The sequence below is a fragment of the Cervus canadensis genome, chromosome 8, assembly GCF_019320065.1.
Source record: "Cervus canadensis isolate Bull #8, Minnesota chromosome 8, ASM1932006v1, whole genome shotgun sequence".
Lineage (NCBI taxonomy): Eukaryota > Metazoa > Chordata > Mammalia > Artiodactyla > Cervidae > Cervus > Cervus canadensis.
The window spans coordinates 9,455,185-9,474,557 of record NC_057393.1 but is presented as its reverse complement, the minus strand read 5'-3'; the positions used below and the strand labels follow the sequence as shown (position 1 = coordinate 9,474,557).

Genomic DNA, 19,373 nt, shown 5'->3' with positions numbered 1-19,373 from the left:
TTTCTTCAGCTTGAAAGCAATTTCCCAAATGATCTTTTCCCACAGTGATAATATCTACTCCTGAATCAGGTGGGAACTTCCATGTACTTAGTCCACGTGGCCAGTAACACTGTAGGTGGGAATAGTCAAGATTCCGAGACATCCTTATTAGGACAAGGATTTACTTTCTCCACCAAAGTGATGACCATGGACTTTAAAATTTTTCAGCAGTATCCTAAAATCACTTGGTTTTCTTTCTAGGTTGGTGGCCCCTACCAAACACAACCACTCAGAGTAAGTAACACATATTTCCACCTGACCCACAGGCCTTGGGTTTCCTCTCCCCAGGCTTGGCTGCTGGTCTCCAGGCTGTAGTCAAGGTGTCACTCTCCAATGAGTTCACCTCTCCTGACTGTCCTGCCACATGATGTCCCCACGGCTGATGTCCCAACCCCAGGAGGGTTGCCCCCCCCCCCCGTCTTCTTTGTCCTTTACTAGTCTAATCTGGATGAGATTCCTACATCTAGTCAGTCTCCAGATAATGCTGACCACCTGTTTAGGTCCAGCTCCTCGGCTGGGACACCAGTCCCAGCAAAAGGTCCCAACAGCCTGCCTCTGGGTTGCCACTGAACCATCGCTCACAACCCCACCCTGCTTCCAGATCTTTCCTCCGCATCACCATCCTTCCCTCCTCACCACTAGGCTGCCTACAGCAGCAGCAGCTTTAAGCTGCCCCATCCCCATGATACATTCTATCCATGATGGTAGTCTTCATCCAATGGCAAGGTCAGTCCCTCACACCGATGAGGGGACATCAAGTTTGTAAGAGTGAAATCGCCCCAATAGTTGCTGTTGTTTGTGAAGAATGATATGTGAGATTAATGTTTCCTATTCAGCTCCCTGGTGCAACTCTTAGGCCTCCCTTCTCTGGCCATGAAGAGGCCAGGAACTCAGCATCTCTCTCGGGAAACTGATGGGTTCATTGCAGCCCATCGTGGATGCTGAAGCTGATCATGTTTCCTCTTTTCTTGCAGGACCAGGAATCAACTTCTCCACTCCAGGTGAGTACTGGCAGCCCCACCCAGCCAGGTTTGTCTCTGGGAATCCACCCTCTCAGGTTTCCAGAAGGAGAAGAGCAGACTCTACCTGGGGAGTCATGTCTCTCTGAGGACTCGAGTCTGTTCAGTGACCTGCCAAGTCCCCAGGACCACGGCTGTCACTCAGCTCTCCCTGGAGAGACCTCTGGTCCCCTGCCACATCCTGCTGCCTGTGCCTGTTGAGTGTGAGAGAGAGGATTGGGTCCTCTGATCATTTCTGTGAAAATAAGTGTCCCACGCATGCCATGCGGAACTGTGACCATTCTCAAAACCATTTTCAAAAGCAGCCTTACAGACCTTTCTCTGTTAAACACTCCTGCATGTTGAGAGTAACCCCCAAATGATCTTTACGGCGCCTTGAAAACACCTGGTGCCCAAAATGGAAAGGTGTGCTGCTGTGGACGCCAGTCCTTTAGGCCAGTCTCCATGTAGGTGGGAATGGTCAAGGCTCTGAGAAGTCCTGCAGAAGGAAAAGGACTTCCTGAGGACACTCATCCGGAGGACAATTGCTTGTCACAACACCCCCGGAGACCCACCACAATGGGGATGTTCCTCTCTCTCTGCTCTGCAGGCTCCTTTCCAAGTTGTGGCGGCTTCTTATTCAGTGCCAGTGGGAACTTTTCCAGCCCATTCTACCCTGGATACTACCCGAACAATGCCAACTGTGTCTGGGAAATACAAGTGAACCCCGGCTACCTCATAAACCTGGGCTTCGACAGTCTGCAGTAAGTAGCCCCCAGGCCACCTGGAGAAGGAGGTGTCTTCCACAGACCACCCTGGGGTTTGAGTGGGGTCCTGGGCTGGGAGGCTTTCCCCTCTCAGGTCCCATGGACTACATTTCAGGTTTCTCTGATCCCCACCAGGAAGTCTCAGTCTCGATATTGGGCAGTCCCTTGATCTGATTAAGGAAGAGCAAGAGGACGGTCTTAGATTCAAGGACATTTCTCATAAAGTCCAAAATACCTACAAAGTTTATGAGCAGCAGACATTCTGATGTTGATGTGAATCCCGTTTTCCACACAGGTTGGAGACACACAGTAGCTGCAGTTATGACTATGTTGAAATCCTTAATGGACCACTTAGTAGCAATGCCTCAGTGAGGAGAATCTGTCGTTACACCAGGGAAATATTCACTTCTCATTCCAACCGATTGACTGTTCGATTTCGGAGTGACAGCAGTGTCCAAAACACTGGTTTTTCTGCTTGGTATAACTCCTTTCCAAGAAGTGAGTACAAGGCATGGAGAAAAGATCCGTGGTTACCAAGAGGATGGGGTTTTGGGGAAGGGGTGGATGCGGATTTGGGGGTTAGCAGATGCAAACTACTACATATCAAATGGATAAACAAGGTCCCACTGTAGAGAACCGGGAGCTATATTCTGTGACCTGTGATATACCGTGTGGACAGAATATGGAAGCGGATACGGAAAAGAATATATCTGGAGAATGAGGGATCTGAACTCTGTGAGGTCAGGAGCCCCTTCCAGGTGGATCACGTAGCTGTTTATTCACTGATCAGTGTCATTGGGTGGCTTTTGGGATGGGGAAAGAAGCAGGGGTTAATTGGCTTTGGGTGTTTGCTGGGGGATGGGGTCATCACCTCTTACAGTGTGTGTCTTTCAGACGTCAGCTTGAGATTGGTGAGTTGGAACTCCTCCCATCCCACATGTGCTGGGCGTGTGGAAATCTACCATGGTGGCCAGTGGGGAACAGTGTGTGATGACAACTGGAACATTCAAGATGCCCAGGTGGTGTGCAGACAGCTGGGCTGTGGATACGCAGTCTCAGCCCCAGGAAATGCCTACTTTGGCTCTGGCTCTGGCCCCATCACCTTGGACGACGTGGCGTGCTCAGGGGCAGAGACTAACCTCTGGCAGTGCCGGAACCGAGGCTGGTTCTCCCACAATTGTGGCCACTATGAAGATGCTGGAGTCATTTGCTCAGGTATTGGGTGATGTCATATGTGGAAGGCTCCTTTCAGCTCGGGGCTGCTGGAAACTGGAGCAGTGGAAACTGGAGGCCAGTGACTGGTGGTGTGTGTGGCTAGTTCAGGGCGTGGTGGTGGGCAGGAGCTTGTCAGAGTTCCCCTTGACCTGTGCACTCCAGGAGACCTCGCAGAGGCCACTTGATCTCTGGTCCTTGTGCTGAACACGCCGCTGGTGTCCAGCTTATCATTACTCTCCCATTTGCTTTATGGGCTTACCTCGTGCCTCAGAGGGTAAAGACTGCACCTAAAGCAGAAGATGCTGGGTCGATCCCTGGGTCTGCTATATTCCCTGGAGAAGAAAACGTAACCCACTCCTGTATTCTTGCCTGGAGAATCTCACCGACAGAGGAGCCAGGCAGGATACAGTCCAGGGTGTCCCTAAAGTGTCTGAGATGAGTTAGCAACTAAAGAACAACAACTTGGTGCTGAGGCTGATCGTGCTTCCTCTTTCTTGCAGATGCACAGATCAACTCCTCCACTCCAGGTGAGTCCCTGCAGCCCCACCCAGCCAGCCTCCTCTCTGGGATTCTGCTTCTCAGGTTTCCAATAGAAGAACAGCCTCCTCCAGGGGAGCTATTTCCCTCTGAGGACTCTGGAGGCTGTTCAATGACCAGCTGAGTCCCTAAGACCTGGGCTGTCACTAAGCTCTCCCTGGAGGGACCTCCTGTTCCTTGTCACTTCCTGGGACCTGTGCTGATTCAGTTGGCTGTGGGAGTGGAGAGGATTAGGTCCTCTGATCATTTCTATGAAAATAAGTGTCCCATTGATGCCATGCAGAACTGTGACCATCATAGAACCATGTAGAATAGCAGCCCTACAGAGGTTTATCTGTTAAATAATCCTTCATGTTGAGAGCAATTCCCCAAATGGTCTTTATGAGACAAGGAAAATATCTGGTGCAAATATGTTTGGATGTGCTGTGTTCTCTAACTGCTTTTTACTAGACACAGTGCAAATTGGTATAATCAAGTCTCTGAGAAGTCCTGAATAAGGATAACGATTTATTTTCTCCATCAAACTCTTGAGTATGGAATTAAAAAATGATCCGGCAATATCCTAAAATCACTTGCTTTCTTTCTAGATTGGCAGCCCTCAACAACTACACCCACTCAGAGTAAGTATCGCATTTTTCCACCTGACCCACAGGCCTTGGGTTTCCTCTCCCCAGGCTTGACTGCCGGTCTCCGGGCTGTAGTCACGGCACTCACTGTCCAACGAGTTCACCGCTCCTGACTTTCCTGCCATGTGGCGTCTCTGTAGCTGATGTCCCAACCCCAGGAGGGCTGGGCCTCTCTCCAGGCTCTTATTTGTCCTTTAATCAGCTGGTCATCCTAAAACTCGGATCTCTGGTCAGTGTCTAGGTGAAGTCTCCCACTGTGTAGGCCCTGCCCCTCGTCTGGGACATTAGTTCCAGGTCAGTGCAGCCTGGGTGGAGCCTGGTATATAATCAGCAGAAGTTCCCAATAGCCTGCTTCAGAGTGGCTGCTGAGCCACCCCTCACTGCCGCCCCCCACCACCCCAGATGTTTCCTCTGCATCCCCAGCCGCCCCTCCTCACCACCTGGTTTCCTATAGCAGCACCAGCAGCTTCAGGCTGCCCCTCCCCCTGACCCAGTCTCTGCAGGGCAGCTAGGGTATCTTCATCAAATGCCAAGGTCGGTCCCTGCCTCGGGGCTGGAATCCTCAGCACCGTCTGGACACAGATCCTCAGTGCTCAGGACAATCTCTAGGGCTTGCAAATTCTTTCCCATTGTTGAGTTGATTCCTGCCATCCTTCCCGTCCCTGCTCCATCCACCTCAGGGTTCCCCAATTGTGCCAGCTACTCTCATACCTAGGTTCCTTCACACATGCTGTTCCCTCTGCCTGGAACACCCTTCCGACCTTTTTGCCTCACCTCCCTGTGTACCCGTCCCCTTTCCCTCCTCAGTCTGGACCAGGAGCCAAATCTCCCAGCTCCTAGCAAATCCTGGGCTCTGCTCCATCACAGTCCCATCCCTGGAGGCTGGGATTTGCTCTTTTCCATCCTCTTCTTTAGGCTGTGAGCTCCCAGAGGGCAAGTCCCGCAGCTGGCATCTCGCTGGGAACTTGGGGTTGGCATATTTCCAGCGCAGAGCTGACAAGCACTCAGCAGCTGAACCAAGGGTGCCAGGAAACTGATCATTATCTTTTCTGTTTGTCAACAGATCCTGTTTACAACGTCACCGGCCCAGCCAGTAAGTTCTGAGCCCCCTGACCAGTCCCCCTTCCCTTCTCCTCGATGACGGTGACCCTGGGGAGGGATGAGGAGAACAGTGAGGAGACGGCTTCCCTGAGTACGGCCTCCCTGTAGGGGCACCGCAGTGACCCTCAGTAGGGAGTCCAGGTGTAGGCACCTCCCGGAGGGATTCCCCCACGTGACTGTGCAGTGGACCCTGAGGGTCATCGGCATTTCTCCCTTTGTCCCAGCAGCAAATTATTCCTGCGGAGGCTTCCTGACCCAATTTTCAGGGAACGTTTCCAGCCCATTCTACCCTAGGAACTATCCGAACAACGCCAAGTGTGTGTGGGACATTGAAGTTCAAAACAACTACCGGGTGACTGTGGTCTTCAGAGATGTCCAGTAAGTGTGTGCGGTGGTGGGAGGGGATGTGTGGTGAGCCCCTTGCAGGCATTTTAGAAGGAGATAACTGGCACTTCTGGAGAGATGTTTGCCCCACTGCCCTTTTTTTCTATGGGTTCCATTTTCGACCGAGCGTAGAAGCAGCCAAGGAGGGGATGCCAGGACCAGAGTCCTGGGTCAAGTTGCAGGTCTGTCACTATTTTGCTGTGTGACCTCAGGAAATCATTTAACTCTCCTGAGCCTCAAAAGAGGAGACTATAATACCTGTTCCCTCCCCTCCTGGTTCCTGGGAAAGTCATAAGAGAAATATATGAAAATACTTGGGCAATGTTACCCAATGGGAGGGGTTATTGTTAGAAGTAGTAATAGCAGAAAGAATCCTATTAACAACCACACTAGCTTTTCTGAACTCATTTCTCTCCACTCCCTCTTTCTCTGGGGAGTGGTTTTGGGCAGAAGAGGAATAATTCTTGTGGCAGATCTTAGGTTATCTGTTCCTCATCCGATGAAGGGTGGAGATCCTTGTTTTAATCAGAGGAGACAGCATCAGAACCACCGGGATGTATGATTGGCTCAAGGGGGAGGGCTGACCACACTGAGACACCAGGAGCTTGTAGAGTCCTAGGAAAGGGGTGCCATCGTTTTTTCTCTAACAGTCACTGCTAAACAAAGTAGTTTTTTCTCTTGATTTCTGGTTGCAGTGGCCTGGGAGGTTTTGCCTTGGAAGTTCATGTTGGGTTTTGCAAAAGATGTGATGTTATTTTAATCTCTTCATCATTGCAATTCATTTGGGGGATTGTACTTAAAGCTCATTAAATTCTACAGGGGAAGGTTGACCATGACTAGTTCTGAGCCAACATCTTAGTAACAATGACCACCATTTATGGCATTTTTATGAAGCATTTTTCCATCTATTATACTGTTAGAGCCTCATGACAGCTCTCTTCAGTATACTTGCATTGGGAGATTTCACCTTTGCAAATAAAAAATCTGAGCTGCAGAGAGCTTATCTGACTTGTCCAATACTTATTTGTTCAATTATTTGTTTCTGTTGCTATGAATTCATGGATTAAAAAAAAAATTCTATGGGAAACTGGGGTCTTTTTGATCAAAGAAAAAGTCGAAGGTGGGATGTCATTCTTTCTTACGTGATGTGAAGGGCTGTCAGGAGAGGAGCTGTAGATTTCATACGCATGACCCCAAAAGGCAGGACTAAGACCGATGTATGGAGGTCATGGGAGGATGAACCTCCATTGGATTTAAGAAAGTCTAACGAACTGGTGGTTACCAGTGGGGAGAGGGTTTGGGGGAGGGGCACTCTTGGGGTAGGGGATGAAAAGGTACAAACTATGATGTAGAAAACAAGCTACAAGGCTCTATGGTGTCAATACAGCCCAGGGAGGATAGCCAATATTTTTTAAATAAGTATAAATGGAGTATAGCCTTTAAACATTGTAATCACTATATTTACACCAGTAACTTATGTAATATTGTACAACAACTGTACTCCGGTAAAAAAAGAAAGTCTATTCCTTTCAATTATTAATTTTGTTGGAGTTTCTGGCTTAGAGGTATAATACCTCTGACCACCAATGTCAAATCCTGGTTGAAAGTGAAGCCAGACTGTGCGTTCCGTCTCTGCAGGCTGGAAGGCGGCTGTAACTACGATTACATCGAAGTGTACGATGGCCCCCACCACAGTTCCCCACTGCTCGCCCGGGTTTGTGACGGGGCAGGGGGCTCCTTCACCTCATCGTCCAACTTCATGTCCATCCGCTTCGTCAGCGACATCTCCATCACCAAGAGAGGGTTCTTGGCCGAATATTACTCCAGCCTTTCCAATGGGAACACGAGTAAGTCCCCGCTCATCCGGGGTGGCACCTCTGAGCGCCTTTGGCGGCTCAGCCACCCTGTGGCTGTGGAAGGAGAAACGAGAGCCACCCCATCAGGACACCAAGGCTTGGTGTGGGGCAGAAGGGGGCCGAGAGCAAGGGGTCTGGGGACTCCGGCTGCCCAGGACTGGCTGATGGGTGGCGGGTTGGCCTTTCTGTGGTCAGCAGAGACGAAGTAGAAGGGGGTGAGAGGACGCTGTCGTAAGACAGTGAGATGTCAGTGCCAAGGGCAGAGGGGACCACCTGGCTTGAGACCTTGTGGCCTTCCCAGAGTGTGGGACACTTTGACCTTGTCCTGAGACCTAGCGTATTTGGCTGATTCCTGAAAGTGGTCTGAGCTGCTCTCTCAGCCACGTCCAGCAGAGGCTGGTGGCCACGGGTGGATCTATTAAATGGCCTGATGTACAGATTGACCAGGGGCTGGGCAAGGAGATGTGCTGGCTCTCTTTGCGGTCAGGATTTTAAGCACTGACCTGCCCTTAGCTGCAGGACCTATATTAAGTCCATAGCTAAGGATGCTGACTTCCCAACATCCCTGCAAGTTGCCCCAAGTGTTACTCTGTGTGTGTCTTAGTCACTCAGTTGTGTCTGACTCTTTGCAATGCCGGGGACTGTAGCTCATCAGACTCCTCTGTCCATGGAATTCTCCAGGCAAGAATACTGGAGTGGGTTGCCATTCCCTTCTCCAGGGGATCTTCCCCACTCAGTGATCGAACCTGGGTCTTCTGCATTGCGGGCAGATTCTTCACCATCTGAGCCACCAGTGAAGCCCAAGTGCTATCCTACTAAAAGGATAAGCAGCAACCTGGCAAAAACATTTTGTTGTTTTACATCTTGCCTGCATTTCTCCATCAGAGGAATCCTAGTCCCCGTGCCCTCATAGGAGTCTCAGGAGAATGGAACTGACTCGAACCCCAGGGCATCTTCGGACGGGTGGTGAGCTGTGTCCACAGGAAGACCACGTGCCAGCCATCTCAGTCTTTTTCTGTGGGCTTAGCGGGCTGTGCGCTGACTGACCGCACTGTCTGCCTTTGGCCCCCAGAGCTGCTTTGCCTGCAAAATCACATGCAAGCCAGAGTGAGGACGAGCTACCTCCAATCCTTGGGCTACTCTGCCAGGGACCTCGCCATTCCCGGCTCAGACAGAAACTACCAGTGTCAGCCCCAGATTACATCGAGCCAGGTGACATTCACGATTCCCTACTCAGGCTGTGGCACCAGCCAGCAGGTAAGCCTGGAGCTTCCCCCCACCTCCTGCTGAGCAAGCTTTCTTAGTGACAAGTGCTCTGCTTTGGGAATCCTGGGGACCCAGAAAATATAACTGTGGTATAACCAGAACATAATCTGGGTGAGGCTATAAATGCATTCCTTGGTGTCATGACGTGGCTGCAGCCACATTCAAACAGAAAAAGAAGGCAGGTCGGCGGGGAGTTTTTCCCACAGTGTCCAGCAGAGAGGGTGCCTGGCAGGCTGCCATCAGGTCAGCAAGAACAGTAGCAGCTCCCAGGGGCAGTTGCAGGTTTTAAAGGGCCTGGCGCTTCTATAGGTTGAGGTTGGGGTGGGTGAGAGGGACGGGTGCCTCCTTCATGGAAAGAACGCAAGCATGTCTTACTTTTAGAAATCTTACAAAAACACACGGTGGTGTCAGTGCATTGCTGACCCCTGGTGGGACCTGCGCATGGGGTCGGGGGCGGGGGTGGGGGTGCTGACGCCTACACTTGATTGTTGTTTAGTTGCGAAGTCACGTCCAATTCTTTTGCGACCCCATGGACTGTAGCCCACCAGGCTCCTCTGTCCACGGGATTCTCCAGGCAAGAATATTGGAGTGGGTTGCCATTTCCTTCTCCGGGATATCTTCCTCATCCAAGCATCAAACCTAGACAGATGCTTTTTACTACTGGGCCACCAGGGAAGCCCTTAACCTTCATTAGCTTCACAATAATACATTGGCCTCTGCAGGTGTCCCTAGTTGAGCTGTCACCACCTAGGGTGACCAGCTATCTTGGCCGACTTGGGACTTAGCAGATTTTAGTGAGAAGTCCTAAGTCCCGGGAAACTCCTTGATCCTGTCACCCTACAAGTGACAGACCCCGAAATTAGTCCATGTCAAACTCCCCGAGTTCCCCAGCAACAAGATACACGCCTCCCCTCATTGTCATCCTGCTTGAAAAGCAGGGAGACTGGGCTTTGAGGAGTCAAGAAGGTTGCCCAAGGCTCCTTAACTAGGTAGGTAGTGGTAGGACTGACGTCAGACTCTGAGAATCTCAAAACTGTGGCTCTGAGTGAAAGAAGGCAGGCACGCCAGATCCCCTGCCCTGTGATTCCATTTCCGCGAAGCTTAGAAATGAAGAGTCAGTGTGTGATGGGCCAGTCTGATGGGGGCGCTGCCTGCAAATGGCAGATGGAGCTCTGGGATTGTGAGAATGTCGGGCCTCTTCCTGCCAGATCTCACTCAATGGCACTCTTAGAGTTGTTGCACTTACTTTATGCAAATTTATTTCAAACTCTCCATTCTAGTTCTGAATTTTTGACCACCACCTAAGTAACCACTTCCAGATCTTGTCTGTCAGGAAACAGACACAGAGGAAATACTTTTAATAGGTTTGTTGTTGTTGCTTAGTCACTGGGTCTTGTCCGATTCTTTGGCAACCCCATGGACTGTAGCCCCGCAGGCTCCTCTGTCCATGGGATTTCCCAGGCAAGAATACTGGAGTGGGTTGCCATTTCCTACTCTAGGGGATCTTCTTGACCCAGGGATCCAACCTGCGTCTCCAGCATTTGCAGGTGGATTCTGTATCACTGAGCCACATAGGAAGCTTTTTACTAGGTTTTGGTCTGCAGCAAATATACAGCATGAAATGCTCGAGTGTGTACAGTGTGTGTGACACACGCAATCTGAGGGTTTGTCAGTCACCAACGACATTCTGCCCATTTGCTGTGTGCCAGGCAAGGGGCCACGAGGGCACTGTGCCTGATCTGTTCCAGTCACAAGGAACAGTGACAGATGCAAGGGACACTCGATTAGCCAACCAGATGAGCCTGTCGTCAGCGGACGGGTGCCCGGGCCCAAGGGTCTGCAGTCACCATTGTGGTCACCCAGCTCCCATCAGATCTGCTTCTGGGAGGACCTGAGTGGGTCACGAATGCATTAAGTGCAGAGAAGTGTACAGATGAGTCACGCCCTGCAAACCCTCTAGTCCACCTGGCTTATACATTTTGCAAATCGGTCATGTTGGATTCTGGCTTGTCATGAGTTTAGCCAGTAGGAGTCGGTCCACCACAGGCAACCATCCCTCCTGGCTCCAAATGTACAGCCTGGAGCCTCTGATGTCTAGGCCATTCCATCTGTGTTCCTTCATCTCTGTTAGGAGATGCCAAAGCCACAGGCCAGCCTTGGTCTTCTAACCTGGATGGTCGTGGGCCGTGTAGGTTAATTCTTATTCCTCTGCTTATTTAAATACCTGTATCCTCTACAGACCATGCCTCTGGGGCAGGTCCACATTTCATTCATCTTTGCCACTGCCAGCGCCCCTTGGTGCAGAGCCTAAGCCTTTATAATCAGATTACTAATGGCTAGTTTGCATGCCAGACACCGAACTCCAACGAGACTTTCAAAATTCTTGAGACAAGCTTTATTCCCATTTAATCAAGAGGAAACAGAGGCTTACAGAGGTTAAACCAATTGCTCAAGGCCATGTGGTCATGAGCTGCAGAACTGAGATTCAAAGGCAGGATGGTGTGATCCGTAGCTGGAACTTTTTGCATCTCCTCCAAGTGCTCTGTTTAGCCGGTGTCAGACAAATGTTGGCTACACAGGACAGACGCCATGTGGAAGAGGCCAGGACAGCCTGCCCTTCCCATCCATCCCATGTCTTGCACACTGTGGGCGTGCATGCTCAGTCGCTCAGCCAGGTCTGACTCTTTGTTACCCCTTGGACTGCAGCCCACCAGGCTCTTCCATCCATGGGATTTCTCAGGCAAAAATACTGGAGTAGGTTGCCATGTTGTCATCCAGGGGATCTTCCCAACCCAGAGATCGAATCCACCTCTCTTGAATCTCCTGCATTGGCAGGCGGGTTCCTTACCCCTAGCACCACCCGGGCAGATGTCTAATAATGAATTTTAATTTAAAATCAGAACTGCTTCTTATGATCAAGAACTAAGCGTGCATGCCACGTGGCTTGGTGTGCATTCAGAATCTAGCTTGACCATGGAAACCAGAGACAAATGTGGATTCAAAAACACTTTCATACGAATGTACAAATTGAAGACACTTCAGTTCATCTTTGAAGGAGTAACAAGATGGCAACATTTATGTGGTTTTTTTGTGCTAATCACTGGCACTCCAATATAAACTTCCCCATTTTTAAAAAGAAAACATAGATATAGCGTACTTCCCATGGAGGCTTCCCTGCTAGCTCAGGTGGTAAAGAATCTGCCTGTAATGTAGGAGACCGAGGTTCAACCCCTGGGTCCGGAAGATTCCCTGGAGAAGGGAATGGCTACCCACTTTATTGCCCGGAGAATCCCATGGACAAGAGGAGTCTGGTGGGCTATAGTCCACGTGGTTGCAAACAGTCAGACACAGCTGAGGGAGTAACACTTCCCATGGAGGACTGGAAGGCATAGAGCCCATTCTAGGTCCTTCTCCAGACCTGAGGCCAAAGTGCAGGCTCTGGCATCCCCTGCAGACCAGAGCCTCCCTCAGACAGGAGAAAAGGGAAACCAAGGTCAGAGAAGAGGCGAGGTTCCCCTAGTGGCAAAATCACTTTAGTTACTTGTTAAACTTTTCTCTTTTCACATGTCTTTCTGGGACTAACTTAGAGCTGAGCTCTGCACTTCGGACATGGAGTGAAAGCTTCTGCAACACATGCTGTTCTAAAGAATAATTACATTTAGGTTGTGCAAGTGCTGGCTTCAGAAGGGAACTTGTCTAATCTCCCAAATGGCCAGGAATGCACTTTTGCTCCTCACAGTGTATATGACTAAATGTCACTCAACAACTTACTTTTTTTTTTGACTGGGCCACAGGGCATATGGGATCTTAATTCCTTGACTAGGAATTGAACCTTGAACCTTCGCCCCCTGCATTGGAAGCACAGAGTCTTAACCACTGGACCACCAGGGAAGTCTCCCTTCCATATTTTTTTTTTTTAAGAGTAAGGTTGTCTTACATTTTACAAGGGCTTCTATCTAGGCCACTATTTTTGTGTCCATTCCTGCAGCTGGTGCCCATAGCTGGTGGGAACTTGTACCAGGCACAGACGAGTTTGCTTCTGACCATCACAGCTCTCCCCAGTCTCCACCTGGGAATGCTCCTCTTGTGCTCACCTCACCTGTAGCCAGAGGATCATGACCATGTGGCTTCCAGGGGCACTTGTTCACCTGTGACCTTTTGGCCATTTGGGCTTGCTACTGCCAGCTCCATCCCTCTTTCATCACAGTACTTTTGCTGGGTTTCTGTGCCCCGGACCTTTCCTCCATTCCATGAATTTTTATTGATGCTAATGATGCTATCATCAACACTACCAAGCCCTGGGAAATGAGAGATGCTTAGACATCACCCTTTCCTTGAGACACTCACAGACCATCACGTTGTGAGACTCTTTTCCCTGCAGAGTTTGCTCTTACAAGACATAGGCACATCAAGCAGCATGAGAGACCAACAATCTTATGAGTTTGCTGCTTCCTGAAAGGCGCAGTAGGAAATGGTGTTGTTGTTTGGGGAGTGGAGAGGCAAAGTGTGATGGAAGTGCTCCTTCGTTGCCATGGCGCCCACCCTGTGGCCCATATGAGCCTCTGGGGAGGTTTCTGCCCCAGAGGTCAGTGACCTGCCACGGCTATAACTCTGGATCTCTGTTGCTTCGGGCTCTGGCAGCTTCAGACACCAAGCTGCAATAGCTACATGCATCCCCACAGCACAGTGAAATCGAATCCTGCCAGCCGCCCCCTCCCTCATGACTGCCTCCCCTGATTTCTCCCAGCAAGACTGAGACCAAAACAGAACAACCCAAAGGGCCCCAAGCCATGGAGACAAAACTCAGCTTAGTCATATAGCAGGGATAGGGATCATCCGGACACACTCATCCTTCCATGAGCAGCAGCTCCCAGGAGGACCACCAACCTCGCGGTCCGTGTCACGAGGCAGAGGAAAGGGGAGGTGTGAAAGGAGGGAATCTTGCTGGGAAGTGTGTCCATCCCAGGTAAAGGTAGCCATGGAGACAGATACCTCCCATCTCTCTGAGGCTCTGGGAGTATTTTGCAGTCTTGCAGCATCACTTCAGTCTCCTCCTAATCCAATCAGCAATGAGATGCTCTTAGTGGATGACATTTGCCTGATTCTGCTTTCCCTCCTGCCCCTCCCAGGTGGATAACGACACCATCATCTACTCCAACTTCCTCAAAGCGACTGCTTCAAGCGGCATCATCAACAGGAAGAAGGACCTCCAAATTCACTTCAGCTGCAAGATGCTCCGGAATACCTGGGTTAACACAATCTACGTTACTAATGACACCATCGAGATTGAGAACATACAATACAGCAATTTTGACGTGAACATTACCTTTTACACATCCTCTTCATTCCTGTATCCGGTGACCAGCAGCCCATACTATGTGGACCTAAACCAGAATTTGTACCTTCAGGCTGAAATCGTCCGTTCTAACGCCTCCTTAGCCTTATTTGTGGACACCTGTGTGGCATCACCGAATCCCAATGACTTTACATCTTTGACCTATGATCTCATCCGGAGTGGGTAAGTAGCATCTTCTGGGGGTGGACTTCGGCCTTTACCTGATAAACTCATGCCCCGCTAGCCCAGAGTGCAAGGAAGGCAGACTGGTCTCTAGTAGCTCAAGCTTCAGCAGCCAGGCTATCATTTCTGGGTATCTGGAGAACTCAGGGAGTCGCCAGTTGCCATCCAGCAGGTTAGCTATAAAGTATAATTAGACCAAGTGACTAAACTCCAGGCGAGCCTTAAGTTTCCAAAGATATGCATGTAGCAGGAGCAACATTGATTTTGAAGCAGATAGCTCAGTGCCATGCTGGCTGCATCTAGAAAATCGCACCTCTCTGAGCCAGTTTTTTCAGCCATCAGATGAGCGTAGTGAAGCCCTTTTCACAATCTGCTGGGAAGGTTAAACAAGGGGCAGATGGGGCAGTGGACAAAGAGCCTGCCCAGCAGGTGGTCCACAGGAGGGTTGTGAAGGCAGCAGGTGGTCCCGTGACCTCCATCCGCCCTGGAGGACGCACAGCACCTGGTCGGGTGGCGTGAGGAGCACAGCGCCTTGCTGAGGGCTCACGGTGACTCCTCTCCTCCTCCAGGTGTGTGAAGGACGAAACCTACCGATCCTACTACCAGCCCTCGTCCAACATCGTCCGCTTCAAGTTCAGTTCCTTCCACTTCCTGAACCGCTTCCCCTCCGTGTACCTGAAGTGCAAGATGATCGTGTGCAGGGCGTATGACCCCTTCTCCCGCTGCAACAGAGGCTGCATCGTGAGGGCCAAGAGGGACGTGGGCTCCTACCAGGAGAAGGTGGATGTCGTCCTGGGACCCATCCAGCTGCAGCCCTCCCCCCAGAAGAGGAACCTGGGTAGGTGGCCGCCCTCCCATCCCGCCATCTGCCGGGGCCCCGGGCCGTGAACCACAGGGACTCAGGCTGCTTCCGTGGGTGTCCTATTTCCCCTTGAATAGGGCACCTGTGCTATATGACACGGAGTCGATACAGAGTTGAGCTAGACCTGATCCCCATCTTCTTCCAAGGGCTTCTGGGCTGTGGGGGGATGCATGTGTGGGGTTCCGTCAAGACAGTTCTAACCCGGGGCACAGAACACTTGACACCTTTATCCTGTGGGTTCTGAATACCAATCTCACACTCATCCATGAAACAAAAACTTTTCTTTTTGTCCTACCTCTTAGGACTGCAGAGAGGGTTGCATAAAACACCGTTAGTTACACTGCTTTGGCCTCTGCCTGGTACAAGTCATTGGCTGCAAAGAACAGTGACTTTGTTACTATCACATGTCATCAATGTTAACATTAATGATCACATTATTACCTATGATGATGACAAACTGTACCCTCGGGTAGTGACCTCAGGGTCTGTGCAAGGCCGTGTAGATCCAGGCAGGACTGGTTTATTCTGACAGCTCCCAGCGGTTGACCCTGGAAAAGCCATTCCACTTTCTGCACCTGGAATGGGGAGCAGAGTTCCCCTGCTGTGCTGTCCTGTTGTGGGCGTGGATGAGGAAATGTTTGCAGAGGGTTCCCACCATTTCTGGTCCAGGCTGGGCCAGGTCAACAAATGTGGTGGCATTAGTGATGGGGCAGCAGTAGCTGCCACAAACCCCCTGCAGACCACAGGCTCCTCCTTACAGAGGTTCTTTGACAGCTCCGTCCTTCCCAGGGCCCAGACCTAGGCCCTCCCCTCGTCTGGCTGCTTCCAGCCTCTCCCCTGACATTTTCAGCTTTCTGGGCATCTTTGTTGTTGCTGTTCAGGCCCTCAGCCGTGTCCGACTCTCTGTGATGCCATGGGGTGCGGAATGTCAGGCACTGCCCTTCTCTATCTCCCAGAGCTTGCTCAAACTCATGTCCCCTGAGTCAGTGATGCCATCCAACCATCTCGTCCTCTCCTCCTGCATCCAGTCTTTCCCAGCATCAGGGTCTTTTCCAATGAGTTGGCCCTTTGCATCAGGAGGCCAAAGTATTGGAGCTTTAGCTTCAGCATCAGTCCTTCCAGTGAACACCCAGGGTTGATTTCCTTTAGGGAGGACTGGTGTGATCTTTGGAAGATCATCTCTGGAAGGTCTATTATGTGCCAGGAAATAGAACTAAATAGATCAAAACCCCTGCAGCTCCAGCAGGAGGAGACACAGCTCCATCGTAGGTCACTCGCTGTGGTGGGTTGAGCTACAGAGATAAGGAAGGTGGGGCAGGGACTGGGCAAAGGGTGCCAATGGAGCACTGCCCCTGTCTCTCCTCTCTCTCTATTCCCGCTGACAAGGCAGTAGCTTAAGGCCTGTGTCTCGCCCTCTCCTGGGACCTTTGTAGCCATTCCCAGATGGGGTCAAATGCCCCAACTCCCTCCCTTCGCATCCATTAGGAGCCTTCAGCCAGAAAGACTATGCCAAAGGCCATCTCTGCCCTTCTGTTTAGAATCCCTCATTGCTCCTGGGAGCTGACAAGACACTGTGAAATCTCCCAGGGTTGACACTCAGCTGCCCTTCCGGGGGGAATCTGGCCTCAGTTTCCTGAAAAGCACTCCTCTCTCCCTTTGTTTTTTTTTTCCCAACCACCAAAATCAGATGGTTCTGATTGCCATCCCCTTGCCCTGGGACCCCACCCCACCCCACCCTCTCTTGTCTCCCCTCCTCCTTCCCTGCTGGGCTCATCCTGACCCCGAGTCTTCTCTCCTTCCCAGACGGGCAGGTGGTGGGCACAGAGGAGGAGACGAGCACCCACGGGAGCTACCACGCTGCCGCCGTTTTTGCCGGGGTCCTCGTGGTCATGGTCGTGGCCGTGGCAGCCTTCGCACTGGGGCGGGGAGTGCTGGCGGCCCGTGCCCAGCCTCCGAGCACTAGGATGTGAAGCAGGAGGATGCGCGGTGCTCAGACCCAAGTCCCTGTGCTCTGGAGCCGAGTGAGGAGGGAAGAAACCAGTGGCCAGGGCTTGCTACCCAGACCACACAACTGGGTTAAACCCTGGCCTGGTGCATGGTGGGGGTGGACGGAGGAGTGGGGTGAGAAAGATGAGAGCAGGTTTCCCCGAAACACAGGCTAGGGGCAGGGACAAAATGTCAGGCAAGCAGGTCGGGGACCTAAAAATCCCGCCTGCAGCTGGACACTTACACACTAGGAGCACTTGTGGATAGAATTTCTTTTCTGACCTTTTAGGAACCAGATTCTTTGGCCTGGGGTGTATATATCTTAGTCTTTCCTTGTTATAGGGCAAGCTGAATAAAGAACTTTTTTCAGAGCAAGTGTCGGATTGGTCCCTCGTTTCCGGGGCTGCACCTAGCATGGACCTCTTTGTGTTTGGTAGGCGGGTAAAGGGGCTCCGGCAGGAATGAGAATGGCCGCGGGGCCCTGCGCTATAGTGACCCCAAGGCTGAGGCGACTGTGGAGCGAGCAGTGGACAGGTGGGGCCGACAGTTTCCCAGCCTTTTCCACCCACAGCCCCTGGGGGTCTCCACAGGCAAGGTGGCCGTGAGCGGGCAGACTGCCACCCACCCCCACATCTGCCTGCCTCCCCTCCCAGGACCCATTACAGCCTCTGTAGAAGGGCCTTGGGGACATTTCCTTCTTGCTATGAGTCTTGATGGAGCAGGTAGTTGCCGGAGGCCGAGGCTGGCCTGAGGGCCCTGGGGTGGCGTCAAGCTGGGACTGTGGGTTGAGAGGGTGAAATGCCAGGAGCTCACAAGCGGTCACAAGACAGAAACCAGCAGTGACCCTGGGCATGTCCCCTTCCTCCCTTATGGCCTCCTGGGAGGTCCGAGGAGGACAGTGGATGTGGTGGAGGGTCAGGGAATACAAGAAGTGTATTTAAAGTGTACTTTAAAGTCTTTGTGAAGGCATCTCCCACCAGGCTGACAGCAGGCCAGGTTGACGCTGCGGCAGAGGGTTGGCCATGTGGCCAATAAAACCTCTGTCCTCTGTCCTTTGGCCAATGGATCCTCATTTAAATCACTCTTGTTTGGGAGGGGGCCGCTCACCCCTGCTTTCCCGGGACCTTCTTGGTTTAGCACAGCTCTCCTGTGTCCTGAGAACACTCTCTGCCGCAACAAACTGGGAGGGTTAGTCAACCTAGACTTCTGGCGGCAGGGCTACAGGGGAGCCGGTGTCTAGGTTCCCATGACAATCACCAAAAGCAGACAGGAGGGAGATGGAGGCAGGAGACCAGGTCACAGTGCAGAATCTAAGGTGGCTGCTACCTACCCTGGTCCGGGACACAGAGTTTGGGAGACCACCCTTGGCTCAGGTCATGGTCTGGTCACTTTCATGATTTTGGTCTCTAGGAGCCAAGAACAGATGGTGAGAAAACTTGAGGTTTTGCTCTGGGCAGGATCAAGACCCTGGGTTACAAAAGCATGTGGGCCTTCGTGGTGTGTATGTGCGTCTCTGTGTGTGCCTGTGTGTGTACATCTGGGGTGGACTGGACAGTCTTCCAGCACCATTTGAGGATGTGGAGTCAGCATCGCTCATGTTCAGTCTCCAGTGTGATAGCACAGTGACGTCTCCACCTGCAGGAGAAATGGAAAAAAGAGTCTCTAATTGAGAAGGGTCCCTGGTGGCTGGAGTCTCAGGACCCAGTTCTAACAGGAAGCCCGTTTTCAGGAGGAGATTCCTGGAGGGGAGGCTAGTCCTGCTCTGACTTCTCTGTGGAGGGAAGACGGCGTTTGGGAGTTGTCTGCCTTTTCAGAAGGACCAGCTGGCATTTGCTAACAAGCTGTGTCCACAAAGCCCCCAGCGCTGAGCTCACCCTGGGCTGAGCTTTGCAGGGGTGGAAAGCAGCCAGAGGAGGCCCGGGGCTCGTCCCTGGACTTGTTCTCAGCTTGTAACTGCATCTGTAATGTGTCCGACTCTGCTCTCTAACACGGGGAAGCAGATGGACACCATTCCTGGAGATAAGGCTGCTGAACTGGAATCCAGTTTAGCTTGAAGGGGAGGCAAAAGTTTACCTTCACCCTCTTAGGGTTTTATGTGGCAGGGCCTGTGACTTCAGCTGACAGCAGACATCGCAACAGGAGAAAAGCAGACAAGCTTATTTAGTGCAAGTTGCACATGATGTGGGGGGGGAGACTTCATAAGAAAGGAAAACCCCCC

The 19,373-nt window shown here is 51.5% G+C and overlaps 1 protein-coding gene across 24 annotated transcripts in view; it reads left to right on the top strand.

Annotated features, from left to right (window-relative positions):
* DMBT1 (deleted in malignant brain tumors 1) overlaps window positions 1-17,530 on the top strand; it is a 66,569-nt gene extending 49,039 nt beyond the window's left edge. For 19 of the 24 annotated variants that reach the window (XM_043475210.1, XM_043475208.1, XM_043475213.1 and 16 more), the window contains 14 exons: window positions 241-273; window positions 1,014-1,040; window positions 1,648-1,801; window positions 2,100-2,302; window positions 2,699-3,019; window positions 3,520-3,546; window positions 4,144-4,176; window positions 5,246-5,275; window positions 5,508-5,661; window positions 7,306-7,514; window positions 8,596-8,780; window positions 13,919-14,307; window positions 14,877-15,145; window positions 16,973-17,530. In XM_043475210.1, coding sequence (XP_043331145.1) covers window positions 241-273; window positions 1,014-1,040; window positions 1,648-1,801; window positions 2,100-2,302; window positions 2,699-3,019; window positions 3,520-3,546; window positions 4,144-4,176; window positions 5,246-5,275; window positions 5,508-5,661; window positions 7,306-7,514; window positions 8,596-8,780; window positions 13,919-14,307; window positions 14,877-15,145; window positions 16,973-17,139 — 2,201 coding nt within the window. In that variant the 3' untranslated portion in view covers window positions 17,140-17,530. The remainder of the gene's footprint in view (window positions 1-240; window positions 274-1,013; window positions 1,041-1,647; window positions 1,802-2,099; window positions 2,303-2,698; window positions 3,020-3,519; window positions 3,547-4,143; window positions 4,177-5,245; window positions 5,276-5,507; window positions 5,662-7,305; window positions 7,515-8,595; window positions 8,781-13,918; window positions 14,308-14,876; window positions 15,146-16,972) is intronic. The other 5 variants (XM_043475199.1, XM_043475202.1, XM_043475200.1 and 2 more) reach the window with 5 other exon arrangements.
* Window positions 17,531-19,373: the final 1,843 nt, after the last annotated feature.